This window comes from Protopterus annectens, chromosome 7.part0 (assembly GCF_019279795.1).
Source record: "Protopterus annectens isolate FY-2018-M chromosome 7.part0, PAN1.0, whole genome shotgun sequence".
NCBI classification, from domain to species: Eukaryota; Metazoa; Chordata; order Ceratodontiformes; family Protopteridae; genus Protopterus; species Protopterus annectens.
In genome coordinates, this window is record NC_056739.1 from 1316052337 (window position 1) to 1316068886 (window position 16550).

The 16550-nt window shown below is 37.5% G+C and overlaps 1 protein-coding gene across 1 annotated transcript in view; it reads left to right on the forward strand.

The window, feature by feature from the left end:
- The window catches only part of ADAMTS9 (ADAM metallopeptidase with thrombospondin type 1 motif 9), a 1232634-nt gene that overhangs the window by 668763 nt on the left and 547321 nt on the right, over nt 1–16550 (forward strand). Inside the window, exon 24 of the mRNA XM_044077927.1 lies at nt 611–718. Coding sequence (XP_043933862.1) covers nt 611–718 — 108 coding nt within the window. The remainder of the gene's footprint in view (nt 1–610; nt 719–16550) is intronic.

The window sequence follows — 16550 nt, forward strand, 5'->3', positions numbered from 1 at the left end:
GTCTCAAAACCCAATCCAGTTCACTTACTTGGTTAACTAATAAATACATTCATTCATTCACTGACAAAATTTGTCTACCACCTCAAGTATTCAATTTGTATCCTTAATAAATGGTTCATCCAAGTCTTAAGTGATTTGTGATTCACTAATTTCATTATAACTTTCATTTGGAAAATTACAACATTTGGGCTTATTAGTTGTTCTATCTTTTTTTTAGGCTAATATTAAATATAACTGTCTCATCTGACTGTGTGGAATTAATATTTGCTGAGAAGGAAGGAAGACTCAGAAATAATAAATTCAATATGTAAAATATTATTGAGACATATTTGGTCCTGTATTCTCTGTTCCATCTCTTGTATTAATTTAAGCTATTTATATGTGTACATGCATATTATTTGGCCATAATTTGACCAATCAGCATTTATATAGCTGAAGTCTCCTCTAATTGCTTTATAATACAGATTTTACCCATAACATTTGTCAGTCACCCGAAGTAATGGAAGAAGTATTGTTAAAACAAATTGTTATATCTTCACAGTTGATACTGTCAGCTATAGGATTGTTAAATTCCATGTGGAAATTGCGGGGTTTCTTATTTTTCTTTCAGGACTGTGAAATGGCACCATGTCCTGCTCTGTATCCAAGTGTTCCAGAAATCAAAACAACCTCTAATGTACTGCATGAAGCTGAATGGAGATTTGGCTCTTGGACTCCTGTAAGTATTTTGCAGTTTATTTCCCTATGCATAATAAATAAAAAGTAATATTTTGTGACTTATTGTGGTTGTACATCTGGTGAGATTTTAACAAGAAGTTTATTGCAAAGATCACTAGTGAAAGCCATTAAGGAGAAGACTCTCTATGTGCCATTACTCAATGTTTAGATGGTCGTAAACTTCCAACAGTTAAAAGGACTGTCACAATACAGATTTTTCCATGCATATACTGAGCCATTTACATGACAACAAAATATATCTTGTTTATATGTACTTTAGTGCTACCACTAACAACACAACCAGCAATTTCTCTTGCCTTGACACTGCTTAACTTACATGTAGTATTGGGTATCTTGATAGAAATGTTTTCCTTCTTTGACCAGTGCAGTACATTGTGTGTATTGCCTTATCCTCCTCCAAAACAATCTTTAACATAACATGAAACACTTAAGTTATTCTCTAAAATATTCTTTCTGGCATTATTATACCCACTGAAATTTTCCGTTGTCTTTATATAAATCTTGTCCTATGTAGCACTCACATGTTCAGTCCCAAGTATTATTTACAAACTTTGTATTTGTCTTGTCTTGGACTAGAAATATATCAACTAGTAAATTTATCAAACATTCCAACCCATGCCTTCATGTCAAGCTGCAATAAAAAATAGCCACAAGATGCTACAGCTTTCATTCATTGAAAGTAATTTTATTCCCTTCTAGTTCCCTAGTAGGTCCACTGAATTAGTGCTGAGTTCAGATTATTTGACACATGCAGATTTTTCAGGGTCTATATCAAAATTCGAACACAGAAAACACTGAATGTCAAAATGTTGAACCCAAACCATCAAATGCTGAAAATAGCGAAGCCCCAGAACATCAAAATCTTACCTAGGGCAAGATTTCGGCGAGCCATTCCGTGGCTTCACTATTTCTTCCACTGTGGTGCGAGAGTTACGGACCTTAGGGTTAGGGTGCGGGTTAAGGTAAGTGGATAGCTAGTAATGTATGTATGGTGTAGTGTAGGGTTGTGTTTTGTTAACTGTATGTGTGTGTATTTATTGCTTTGTTTGTGTATAGTTTCGTAGGGTATGTGTGCGATAGTTACAGACCTTAGGGTTAGAGTGCGGGTTAAGATAAGTGGATAGTTAGTAATGTATGTGTGGTTTAGTGTGGGGTTGGGTTTTATTAATTGTATGTGTGTGGTATATTTATTTTGGTATGCTTGTGTTGTTTGTATGTTTCTTGGAACAGCAAATTTTTTCCCTGGGAAAAAATTCGCTATTCTGAGCGTTCGATGTTTTCAATATTCAAAATTTCAAGTTCAAACATATGGTGTTCGACATCTTGGAATTTTGAATATATGATATACACCTATTTTCCACCATGATGATATCAAAGAAACATGCAAGCAAGTAAAAACTGCAAAATGCAGATAATTTGCTGCACACAAACCCTATTCCCATCAGACAGATGTACTGTGTTAATCTACAAAAATGTGAATGCTTAAACAAAGAGTTGAGTCTGTAATCTGACACTGCAAAATTCATCCATCTTGTATTTATATATTTTTTCTCCCTCATTTCTTCTCTGTCTATATATAGTTACCTTTCTAATCATACAGATGTGCCATATTTCACTTATTAGATAGAGTATTATCTCCCCTTTTCCGCTAAACTCTGTCATGGACTCCTTTAAAATTTCCCAAACACACTATTCCCCATATCTTTCAGGAATGTTGCTTCTTTGGTCTCTTCTCACTATTTTATCTCAGTCCTATCTGGTCTGTATTGCAGTAACCATGCTCCAATGTTAGTAACTGCCTTCCTTCATAATTTACAAGTCCACTACTCAAAGATCATTCCTATACACAGCCTTTTCTTTTATCTGCAGAATCTATTATGACATCCTGAATATTAGTAAATAGCCTGATCTCTCTCAGGTTTTATTTTTCATCATTTGGATCACTACTCCAAATGCGGTCTCCACAGCTGTCAATGCAGAGAGACTAGATGGCTAATAAGTTTCAGGTGTCCATGACCATGGAAAAGTAGCCTCTAATTCAGTTAGCAGTAGCTATGATTTATTCTTGCTAATATAAAGTTAAGTTTTTTTTATTCCTTTACTCTTCATAATGCCAGGATTTAATTCCTTCCTGAATTATTTTTGCCAAAGTACATTATCCTGCATTTCTGATTCTTTCCATTAAACTCCAGTTGTAATCTCTGTGTACCTTTTTAAAATTTCTCTAAAAACATATACCCTCAATAATAATCATAGTTTCGTAGATTCATAAATTGCTACTAGGCTAATGATCTGGGTGGGGGGTCCTTTCTAAGCCGAGCTAAGTTTTCATGAAGTAATAATGGACATTGACAGCCAGGCATTTATAAGCTATCTCTTTATATAAGGGATATGGATGCCAGGCCCTGTGTACATTCCCTATTCCTCATCCTTTGGTCTAGGTTGCAGTCAAATTGGGTAACAGATATACCCAATTTCATAAAGATGGAAAGCATGTTCCATAGGAGGGGCAGTCTCTGAGACACATTATCTGTCTTTCTAACATGTTCAGTTTAAGTCACAGACAAAATTCAGGTCCCTAGATCCTGTATTTCTGGTACTGTTTGACTTAAAAATATGCATAAGATTCATGAGTGTGGGAACTGCAGATGACTTGTAAGTCAGCCATAGATTACCCCTCAGCGATCTATAGGAGATTGAGTAGCAAGAAAGGACTTTAAGATGCTCTACATAACAAAGGTTTGTTATGCCTTGTATTCTTTTTGTAAGGATTCTCTGAGTTCACTGTAGTTGCTGCATATGACAGAATGGAGCATTATACTCTATGACTGGTCTGATAAGGGCAGATACGGTGGGATAATGACCGCTTTAGGTGTAGACACCCTTAATTATAAGTTCCACAACATAAAAGGATTTCTTCACCACTGTGGCCACATGGTAGTTGAAGGTAAGGCTACTTGTCTACATGTGTTCTCAGATCCCTAACCACTGAGTCAACACTTAAGGGCATATTATCAACATGATAAATAGCAAGATTGGTGACTTCACAAAGGGATTTCTTAGCACTGATTTTAAGACCATGGCTATGACACCGTTTATTGGTCAGTGATAGTTCTTCTTGAAGAATTCTAGCATCTGCAGGGGATTAGATTATAATTTTCAGCTTGCAATCATCTGCAAACTTTGTCAGCCATAAGCCTTCAGTGTTTGCTTCCACTTCAGAGAAATAGATGCCAAAATGGAGAGGTTCCAGTACCAAGCCCTGGGGGACTCCTCTATTGACTGGCCTCACTTACTTTGACCTTCTGGGTCCTTTCAGTGAGCCAGTTGGCTATCCAGTGGGGATAAAAGGATTTATGCCTAATTTAGTGAGTTTGTCTATAATGACTGAGTTATTTAGTCTATTAAATGCCTTGTTCAGGTCAAGGTAGACTGTGTGCACAGTCTTGCTCTCATCCATTACTTTGCCTACCCTACTCAAAGAAGACCATCATATTTAATAGGCATGACCTTCCTTTAAGAAAGCCGAACTGTGATGGGCCCAGCATTTGCAGGTTACCTATGTCCTCATTTATTATGTCCATGATGATTCTTCACATGGCCTTACAAATGAGGCTGGCCAGACTTATGGGTCTGTTGTTACCTGGATCAGTGGTTTGACCTCCTGTGTGTGGGAGGAGTGGCTGTAGACATCTTCCATCCCTTGGGCACAAAACCTGACTGTAGGCTCTAGTTGAAAATGATGAAAGTGGACCAGAGAGGACATGTTTCATGCTATTTAGTAAACATCCTGGGATGTGATCAGGGCACATCAATGCAGTGTTTTTAGCCTTGGAAAGCTCATCGAAGACCTGTTCTTTAGTAATGGTTGAGGGATTTTGCTATGGAGTACTTCCTTTGGACTATCGGTGGAAGTGGTAAGGAAGAAATTTGAGCTGAAGCTGTCAGCCAAAAGGTTGGAAATGGCCTCTGGTTGATTTCTTTTGGGTGTGTAATACCATGACAGGAATGGACCCCATTCCTAAGTCAAAGTATGATTAAAGTTCATGAAATTAGTATTCTTTCAATCTTTGATGTCAGCCAGAAGAGCTCTTCACCGCACCTGCAATGGTCCCAGTAATGACTCTTCCTTCAATTTGTATGGAGTTACATGCATTGGAAATATATCTAAATATGATTGTAGATTCTTTTTGTAAGACCCATTGCTCCTACTTCTATTGGAACTGTCTGGGTATATTTCTTCCACATTGCACTCATTTTTGCCTGCATATTCTGCTATTTTATGACTTTGTGTCTTTCTGTATGCAAGACACTGTAGTCACTAGCTGTGGTGATTTCAGTGATCAATGCTACTTTTGTCTTCTTTTCATTGACCACTATATCTGGTTTTCTAGCATCTCTCTTGTGAAATGTTGGTAATGGAAGATCCTACATAATGTAGACTTTATCATTTTCAATGATGCTATGTGGCTCATGTTTCCAGTGTTTTCCAGCCACTTCAATGGCATAATGCTTGCACAATCACTAGTGCAGCAATCTTGCCATATTATTATGCCTTTCACTATACAGTCCTTCTGCCATTAGTATGTCACAACCAGCAACAAGGTATGCAACTGTTTCCAATTCCATTTTACAAAATCTACATTTGTCTGTTTCTCCCACATGTTCAATTGACTTTGTATACCAATGTGTACATAGTCCTCTGTCTTGGGCCACCAATATTAACTTTTCATCTCTTGGTTTGAATTTACCTCTCCTTAACCATTCCTGTGTTCATTCCTGATCAACATGAGGTTCTTCCAGAAGTTTTCTATACTTGCAACTATATTTATGTATTTTCCACATTTCTTGTCTTCTCATCTGATCCTTCACCTTATATTCTTTCTTCTGTTTTTTTTTGGTTACATTCAGTTGCTGCCTGATTTTTATCTACTTCTGGCTTGATTTCCATTCCTGCTTGATGCCAATATGCTTCTGCTAGCCTAAGCAGGGAAGCCATCTTAAATTTATTCTCCTCATGCTTCAAAACTTTCACTACATTTGGGTCTTGTGAGGTCAGCAGATATGTGTGGAGTCCCATGACTGCATATTTATACATGTAATCAATTTCAAGGAGGCCCATCCCTCCTTCGGAATGGGGAATATATAATCTTGGTATGCACTGATTGTTATAAATCATTTGGTGAGCATAAGCATCCTTCTTGTTTTCCTATCTAATCTATCCAACACGTTTTGGGGCCAGTCCAATCACTCCAAAACTGTAAGTTAGGACAGGAAGAGCAAAATGGTTTATAGACTGGAGTTTGGTCCTAGATGTCAACACTGTCAGGATTAATACTAAGTTTTATTCACATTTGTTCATGTTTTGTTGTTGATCATTCATCAATTCCTAAATATTTATACACTCCCTCTTGCTCAAGTTCTTTTATATCACATTCTTTTCCCAAACTGATGTTTTCTTGGTGCTGCAGTTTTCCTGCTTTAAAGGTTGCTTTTGCACATTTATCAAAATCAAACGACATTCTTATATCATCTGAAAAAGTTTTGAGAACTTGCAGTTATGTTTTCAGTTCCTCGTCTGATGAGCTATACAGTTTTAAATCATATACAAAGAGAAAACGAGAAGTCTTTACACTTTGTTGTTTTCTAGCAGCTAAATTATAGCCATGGCCTAAACTGTTAATTAGACAGTGTAATGGGTTTAGGGCCAGGCATAATAGAAGTGGTGACAGAGAATCACCCTGGAATATCCTCCTTTGAATTTTTTGGCAATGGCCTCTGGTTCAGTGTGGGTGATGCCATTTACAGTAAGATCTGTGCATTGATGTTTATTTCTTTTGAGGTTACTGACATAGCTGTAGAAAGCTTTGTGGTAGTCCTTTGCCTGAGAAGCTATTTTTTCTTCACATTTAGCCTTTGAAGTATTAATTAATCCTCTTAGCTGCCTGTTTAGATTGATATTGTGATTTCAGCGGGAGGGGGATTGCTTTTGAGTTTGTCTACAGACCCACAGACTGTCCTGCTCTCTCAACTCTACTTGCCAAATACCATTCCAGCAGGCATCTAAGATCTGAAAATCATCTACTTCTAAAAGTAGATACGCCCACCTTACCTGTTGGTCAACTCTTCGATTCCTTCATCGTCGCCAAACTATGGAACTCACTTCCACCTTCTATAAGAAACACAGACAGTACCACCACCTTCAAACAAATACTGAAAAATCATCTCAACTCTTCCTGGCTATGTTCCTGCTCTATACCCTAACCTCTTCACTCTCATTATATGATTATTAAACTCCTATGTCTTTTGCTACTAGTGACTGATGATACTTTCTCCATATTTATTTTTATCTTCACTTGTTGATACTGGTACAATAATACTGATTAATATATCTCTGTTTATACCACTCTGACTGAATTCATTGAATTCTGCTTTAATGTATATTTTCTGTATATATTACTGTAATCAAACAAACTAGATTCCTGCTTTCATGTATATATTCTGTATATGCTACTATATTTACTACCTGTAACACTGCTTCTTATTGTAAATAGCTTAGTATATGCTATGGTGTTTACTAGATTTGGGGGTGCTTGGAATTTAGTCAAGGTTCCACATAGTAGAGAGAGGTGTGCTTTGGAATAGTTCCTAAAGACTTTTGGTCCTTAAATTTATTTCAAGCAATGCTGCCTTGTGGTTAGATCTGATGAGTGAGGACATTACGCTGGGTGAGGAACATCGTCCCCCCATGTTTGTGAGTAGAAGGGCAATGGTGTTTGCAACCCTGGTAAGAGAAAAGACCAACTATTCCATGATGTTGGCATTAGCAAAGTTTAGGAATTGCTGGGCTCGTGCATTAGAAGTGGTGTGGGATTGCTAATCTATAGAGTGGCAGTTGAGATTCCCATAAAGATTTTATTAGGTTGAATGGTGACGGACTGTATTTGTGATATAGGCCACATGCAGACTGCTTTCATTATTTTACCTAGGATATTTGGTGCAATCATAATGCAGAGTGTTAGGCACAAAACCAATCCTCAGGACAGCACAGTGGCACTCTGTTCTTATTGCTAATGCTATTATTTGCTATTTTCTAACAAGCTACTTCCTTAGTCATTCTGACAGTAAAATTCCCATGTCCATAACCCTCACCTCCTTGCTCTTCTTCCATGAAGCACAGTTACCAAGACTGCACAAATAATATGATAATTTATTTACTGGTTGCCCTTTGTCATTGATATTCATAATAAAAACAGTGGCAGAAATTAATTAAGATCCACTGAGAAAAGATATCCTAGCACCAATTCATTCTGTGTCTGTTTTTATATCAGGGAACTCAGCCCTGTCTCACTCCTGGTGGTATAAAATGTTAAATGTACACTACTCCAGTCAACTCCAAAATTGTTGTGCTGTACCAGTCATTTCCATAGCCACCAGAAAGATAACTATTCAAAACCTGGATTTTTTTCCTGAAATTTGACTGCAGTTTTTGAAATCTGTTTTTGCACATTTCACTCACTTTACATTTCACACATCCATTTATGCCCTATTCTCTCAAAGAGTAACCTCCAGTAACAAAGAAAAACATTTTTAATGTCTGCAGACTTTCCCAGTCAATGAGGCTTTATAATTACTTTCCAGCATGGCAAAAATCACCATATGATACTAAAAGTATTAAAATATTTGAGAACAAAAAATTGCATTGATAGAATTAGTTGGCATAGCGCGTCTATATCTGAAGCTCGAACGGACAAAAGAGCGAATGCTCTTCGATCGAGCTTTAAAGATCGAAGGCACTAAACACCGAAGACAGGGAACAGCGATTTTTTTTTCTAGGGAAAAATCGCTGGGCAGTCTTCGGAAGTTTGCCATTTCCTCCACTGGGGTGTGATCTCGGAGTTGGTATATTTAAGTAGGGGGGGTGTGGGGGGCACAGCTGCCTAAGAAAAAAAATTACTGTTCCGTATTTGTGCTGTTTAGAAGTTTGATCTTTAAAGCTCAATCAAAGACCGTTCACTCTTTTGGCCATTCGACGTTCTGATATAGACCTGGGATAGCTACAGTGTGCAAGGTCCAGATAAAAACTATCCCCAAAAAACTAAAACATTTGTTAATAATAAAGTGAAGTGTCATAGCAGCATCGAAAACTATGTACAGCCATTGTGAAGATGAGGCAATATCAGCATCGGTATAAAGAAAGAAAGCATGAAACTATATTAGAAGGAAAAAAAAAGATGATCATACCAGTTTTGAAAAATATGTACACATAAACGTTTTAACTGAGAAGACAGGAAGAATTCATTGGATCCTTATGCAGAAAAGGGAAGAAAAACAGGAGGCATATGTTTCAATGGAACTTTTAAGAGAAACATATATTAATGTAAATAAACAAATGCATACTACCAATCCCGGTTAGTAAGTGTTTGGCAAGAAGGAATATAGTACATGCAGTCTGCACCTTATTCACAAAATAAGCATTCACAATATGATGACTGGCCGAAGTAAAGTAAATGAAATCACAAAAATGTGTCTTATTCTTATCTAGGTACAAGTGTCTCAGACAGTAGCAGACCTCTGTATATGCCCCTAGATATAACGCATACATACACATTCATATATGCATTCATAAATATTCATATGTAGAAATACAGGATGCAGTTCTTTTTACTCAGTACAGTTTTTGTTGAATGCCAGTTGTCAACTCACATTTGGGACAATTGTGCTTTGAGATGCACAACAATGGTTAAAGGGAGATTCTCATTTTCCCTACTTTTGTGAGGTCTTGTAGTTATTATATATAATTAACCAGGCTTTCTGAGCCAATGTTGGTTCAAGGCTTTTTTGTCTGTATTTTTACATTCAGTGTCTTCTGTTTTGATTTACTGAAATGGGCCCTAGATATATACATGCAAACACACACAAACACACACAAACAAACACACACACACACACACACACACACACACACACACACACACACACACACACACACACAGAACTTAGTTTTTTTTTCAGTGTGAAAGCCCATATATTACATAAATAAAATTCAAATAATGAACAATTTCTTCTTCAAATATGGGGAAGGACTGCATATGAAGAATATAATACATGCTAAGTTTCTGGCTCATTTCTGCACAGATTTAAAGGATTTATATGGTAGTCTGTCATGCAAATTGTTTGCCATAGTCCGCACAGGTCACCCCATAAAGACATGACTCATACTCACACAGATTAAGAAAGGCCTAGCATGTTGGGGATGTCTTACCATTGTAGCTTCCCCATTACACTAAGTGTTTTGGACTCGTAGACAGCCCTACTGCTGTGGAATTTCTCCTCATGGTGACGTCAGAACCAAAAATAGGGAACTGCCTTAACTCTGTGATGGGGTAGTTAGTCTTATCAGTATTGTAGAATTTGTACTGCTTCTGCCCTTTAACAAGTTAAGTCCACTGAAAGAAAGCTGTACCAACCTTTGCTGCACTCTGCTAGGTTTTGTGTACACACTCAAGAAAGCTTCTGTATGTGGGTCTGTTAAAAGCAAGTGCCAGTGCAGTGTGTTGTTTGAGTAAAGTTTCAGTTTAGTGAAGTTTTAAGTTTTGTAAGTTTTAATGTTTATGTAATGTTGCTGCATCTCTGCCATGGTGCTGATTGGTAATTTAATTGTTTTGTTCTGTGTGCAGCTTTACCTTCTGCATGTTTTTTTTTTTCTAGTTATAGATATGTCATGCTTAAATCTACAGTAAAAGGCAATATCCACAGATATATATGCACTATTTAAAAATGCAGAAACTGTTTCTGGTTCTTTTTATAACCAGGTGGTCTATTCCCTTACAGGGAGTTCATACACTGGCATACCTCTGAACTGTTCCTGATTTTGCCTCACATTTTTGCTGTGTCCATCACAAGAAATTTGATTTTCTAATAATTCACTGAGGATTAAAATCAGTGATTGATAGCAATCATAAGAGTTTTGTGCTAATTAATCACACAATGACCACAATTAAAACACCTGGCATTTAAGTCATCTAGATTTGCACTTCCTACACAGTAAAATCAAAGAAGGTCATCTAACTGTAATTTAATTAGTAAATGTATGCATAATTGTTAATACACGTTAGTTAGTGTCTGCTTATGTATATTACTGAATGAGTGTTTAAAAACTGTTTGTAATATGTTGGAGCTTTTCTCCCCTAACCTCAGATGAAAATTTCTTTTTGATTAAACACAGTCAGACAAACCTGGTAAACAAAATAAAATAAATTAGTAAGTGTAGGTAATGTGGTAATCTAAGTAATAAATAGCTAGAGACAGTATGTGCACATAACACATATCTCCCCCCTATATTTGTTTATTGTTTCTTTTGTGAAAAAAAGGGTCTATATCAGAAGACCGAATGGAACTAATAGCAAACGGCAAAACATCAAAAAAAACAGTCCTCAAACTTGCTGTTGTGGGGGGCTGCACCCCTCCCCCCATGCTAAATATATATTCCAACTCTGAGATTGCACTACAGTGAGGAAAGGGCAAATATTCCAGTCTTCACTGTACCGCGATTTCACAAACAGCACTTTGAGGTCTGGTCTTTTCAATGTTTTGCTGTTAGCTCTTATTTCCATTCGGTCTTCTGATATAGACCCAAAAAAAAAAGATACCCATTGAGCTGTGGCTGATGGCACCTGTAAGGATTCCATATAGCATCACCAAAACACAGTTCAACATTACGCAAGCACAAACACAGAACATCAATGAGCATGTGTACAGCCTGCCAAAACACTGTTCTCATGCCTGGGAAGGGGGCTGCAATGCACCCCTGGCACAGCAGCAAGATGACTGTGGCATACTGCACACTAGATAATAAAATTACAAGGAAACATTTAGGCTGTCCATCCATCTAATAACCTATAGTAGCACCTGTAAGTATCAACACATCAACGTCTTTAAGTGATGATAGCAATCCGTGAGACAACAAGCAACCAGTACCCCCTCGCAGATAGCAACAGATGCATTGTACACTAGCATAGGCAAAGGGGCACTCTGTAGTCCAGCTCTAAGGGCTCTTATGAGCACATAATGTCAGTACAATGTCACACTGAAGAAACAAGATACATTCTGTGTTAGTTATAGGCTATGCTGTGCAGTGTATTGTTGTCACATTGTGCATCAAATAGTTCCACATTCAGCACACATGGAGGAGGGTACAGAAAGTCACAGCCATCATTTTTACAAGTGCTAAGAGACAAAATGATGTGTCTAAAACCATAACATCAGTCAGGTGTCATTTCAGCAGAGGCAGAAATGAGTCCTATATCAAGGAGTATGCTGTGTCATAGACAATATACTCTGGTGACAATGAGGAGGTGCTGATATGGGTCTATGACTGGTGTGTACTAACACATGACCAAGGTGAAGACTTCTTCAGTAACTTAAAGTGGCAGTACTGCAGTTTCATCACCAAAGGGATGTTATACTGCTGCATGAATGTGACCTCTATGAAGATCATTGGACACTGGCAGCCATGTCAACCCTTAACATGAAGCAAAAACTCACTGGTTGGATTCAAGACGCTCTCCACAAGATGCTGGAATATTTTTCCTTTTATTTACTGATAGACTTGAAGTGCGTTCAGTATCATGCACTTTTCAGCAAGTGAATACTCAACTTCTTCAGAATGCAAAACAGTGGAGCCTTCCAAAAGGCTGCCTTTAATACATCAATCAATTAACACTAATTAGAACATTTAAAAGGTCTGTTTCACTAATTAAAACAAGCATAGTAAACTGCAACCTATAAAAACAGTATGTAAAGACTAAAACAACCACCAGGGCTAGTCAATACAAAACATGCTTGATTCTATATTATAACAATAAAATATTTAGAAGTTAGAATCCATCACAGTATAAGTAACAACACTGATGTGAAGGTGAAAACTGTGTTTGTTACTTTTCAATATTAATGTGCAAAATTAATACAAGTCATCCCCTATGTGCAAAACCATCCCCCTTTTCAACAAATCTCTACTGTTTGGAGGTTAAGCAACTTTAGAAAGTTCTAAAAATTGCAGGGTTTTTTCTGAAACAACTTTAAAGTTAAAACACACAATAATAATAATAGGAAGTACCATGCAACTAAAATGAAAATAAAAATAAACTTAAAAGAAGAATTAATGTGTCTTGCTGCAAATAGGTCTACTTCCTACTTAGTTTGCGTAATTATGCATCAATACAAAATGTACAAGTTGTAATGTGTGCTGATATTTAGTCTTGTAAGTGCCTAAATGTATATAAAGCATCCACCTATTAATAGGCTTGACAAGGGGTGGGGGGTGAGTTTACTACCTCTCTAAGTTCTTTAACCTCAGTATACACTGAATTGAGCACATTTCATTTATGCCAGGTCTCTGGTTAGAATTAACCCTCAATTGCCAAAGGAGCTCTTTCCTTTCGAGTTTAAGTGAGTCATGACCACCTTCCATCACTGACCTGTTGGTCAATGGCCCTGAATTTAAACTCGTGTCCTGGGTGTTCGTTAACGTGCCTTGCCAAAGCGTTAGACAGTTTATTACACCTAATGCTGTATAGGTGTTCATAGATCCTCTCGTTTAACCTTCTGTCCGTCTTCCCTATATAGAAGACCGGGCAGTGACAACACTTGGCTAAGTACACTACCTGTTTACTGTTGCAATTGAGTTTATAGTTTGTTTTAAACTTCCACTCACCTATTTCAAAATTACAGCCTTCATCAATAAACTTACAGTACTTGCACATGTTACATTTAGTCATACCTTTCCTAGTTGGAAATCCTGTTTACTACTCTAGGAGTTCTTTCAAGTTGCTGCCCTTTTGTATACTATCTTTGGTTTAATTGGGAGTTTGTGTCTCAATTCATCATCATTAGCCAGGAAGTCCCAATTTTTTAGAATGATATTAAAGATAGCGTTGGAATCTAGGTTGAATGTGCAAGTAAAACTAGCCATGTAGTTCACCTCATTCCTTTCTCTCCTTCATTAACCACTGTAACACTCTGGGTCGAACACCTCTCATTTAACAGTGGTACATATACCTTCAAGGTTCTTTTTGTTTTAACTTCCTCGAAAATCTCAGTGAGGAAGTCATGAGGTAACCTCCTCGAAAAGAACTGAAATAAGGTTTCACATTCACTAACAAATTCCTCATCATACGTTATCATTCTAGCTGCCCTTACTAACTGACCTTTTACAACAGATTTCTTTTGATGTTTAGGGTGGCAGCTAGAAAAATGGAGGAAGGAATTAGAGTATGTCACCTTAGATACATCGGAAGGTGACATACTCTAATTCCTTCCTCCATTTTTCTAGCTGCCACCCTAAACATCGAAAGAAATCTGTTGTAAAAGGTCAGTTAGTAAGGGCAGCTAGAATGATAACGTATGATGAGGAATTTGTTAGTGAATGTGAAACCTTATTTCAGTTCTTTTCGAGGAGGTTACCTCATGACTTCCTCACTGAGATTTTCGAGGAAGTTAAAACAAAAAGAACCTTGAAGGTATATGTACCACTGTTAAATGAGAGGTGTTCGACCCAGAGTGTTACAGTGGTTAATGAAGGGAGAGAAAGGAATGAGGTGAACTACATGGCTAGTTTTACTTGCACATTCAACCTAGATTCCAACGCTATCTTTAATATCATTCTAAAAATTGGGACTTCCTGGCTACTGATGATGAATTGAGACACAAACTACCAATTAAACCAAAGATAGTATACAAAAGGGCAACTTGAAAGAACTCCTCGAGTAGTAAACAGGATTTTCAACTAGGAAAGGTATGACTAAATGTAACATGTGCAAGTACTGTAAGTTTATTGATGAAGGCTGTAATTTTGAAATAGGTGAGTGGAAGTTTAAAACAAACTATAAACTCAATTGCAACAGTAAACAGGTAGTGTACTTAGCCAGGTTGTCACTGCCCGGTCTTCTATAGGGAAGACGGACAGAAGGTTAAACGAGAGGATCTACGAACACCTATACAGCATTAGGTGTAATAAACTGTCTAACGCTTTGGCAAGGCACGTTAACACAGGACACGGTTTAAATTCAGGGCCATTGACCAACAGGTCAGTGATGGAAGGTGGTCATGACTCACTTAAACTCGAAGGAAAGAGCTCCTTTGGCAATTGAGGGTTAATTCTAACCAGAGACCTGGCATAAATGAAATGTGCTCAATTCAGTGTATACTGAGGTTAAAGAACTTAGAGAGGTAGTAAACTCACCCCCACCCCTTGTCGCCTATTAATAGGTGGATGCTTTATATACATTTAGGCACTTACAAGACTAAATATCAGCACACATTACAACTTGTACATTTTGTATTGATGCATAATTACGTGCAAACTAAGTAGGAAGTAGACCTATTTGCAGCAAGACACATTAATTCTTCTTTTAAGTTTATTTTTATTTTCATTTTAGTTGCATGGTACTTCCTATTATTATTATTGTGTGTTTTAACTTAAAGTTGTTTCAGAAAACCCTGCAATTTTTAGAACTTTCTAAAGTTGCTTAACCTCCAAACAGTAGAGATTTGTTGAAAAGGGGATGGTTTTGCACATAGGGATGACTTGTATTAATTTTGCACATTAATATTGAAAAGTAACAAACACAGTTTTCACCTTCACATCAGTGTTGTTACTTATACTGTGATGGATTCTAACTTCTAAATATTTTATTGTTATAATATAGAATCAAGCATGTTTTGTATTGACTAGCCCTGGTGGTTGTTTTAGTCTTTACATACTGTTTTTATAGGTTGCAGTTTACTATGCTTGTTTTAATTAGTGAAACAGACCTTTTAAATGTTCTAATTAGTGTTAATTGATTGATGTATTAAAGGCAGCCTTTTGGAAGGCTCCACTGTTTTGCATTCTGAAGAAGTTGAGTATTCACTTGCTGAAAAGTGCATGATACTGAACGCACTTCAAGTCTATCAGTAAATAAAAGGAAAAATATTCCAGCATCTTGTGGAGAGCGTCTTGAATCCAACCAGTGAGTTTTTGGTTTCTTTTTCGTTCATCGGAGGCTTAACATGAAGCAGACTTTCAGGTGCAATTTTGCACACTGTGATGACCTCCCAGTGTGACTACCATGTCTACATACCCACTCAAAGATCAGGGAAGTGAAGGCGGTATTTGCTATCATCTGCTTGGAGTTGGATATGGCAGTGATTTGTGAAACCTCAGTCTTCTGGAGACCTAGCATTTTGTTGTATCAGAATTCAGTGGACATTATAAAGGAATAAACAGTGCTGGGTTGCCTCCTTATGGATGACATGGAACATACCAGTTAACTCCACACTGAGATGGGTAGCTGCAGACTTTGCCCAGATGATAGCTCTGCACACCTACTGATTGAGCTGTAGCACCACCAGCATGTCAAAGGTTTGCTATGACAAGTGGCAGCACTGGAAACTCCTGTTAGTCTGACATATGCTGAGTATTCTCCCAACAGATACAGTGTGCTCCACTGCTGTTGGGCCTCAGGTGCAGCAGTGCAGATGTTCTCTGTCACAGAGGGGCCACTGTGACAGAGATGGTGGGAGCTCATTCTGTACAGTCTCTTAACATCTTTTGTACAAGAAAAAGATCACTTTGGAGGGGGACAGTGTTTGTATCATGTATTTGTGACATGTTCTGTTTCTAAGTATGATATGAGAGACTGCACAGGTGCTGGTTGCAATCTGCTGTCCTGCTCCACCTTGTACAGGTGTCATGTAGCAGTGATTCAGCCTGTGAATGCATGTGATGCCCTGTGATATGCTTGTAGATGATATACATTAGGATGCAGACA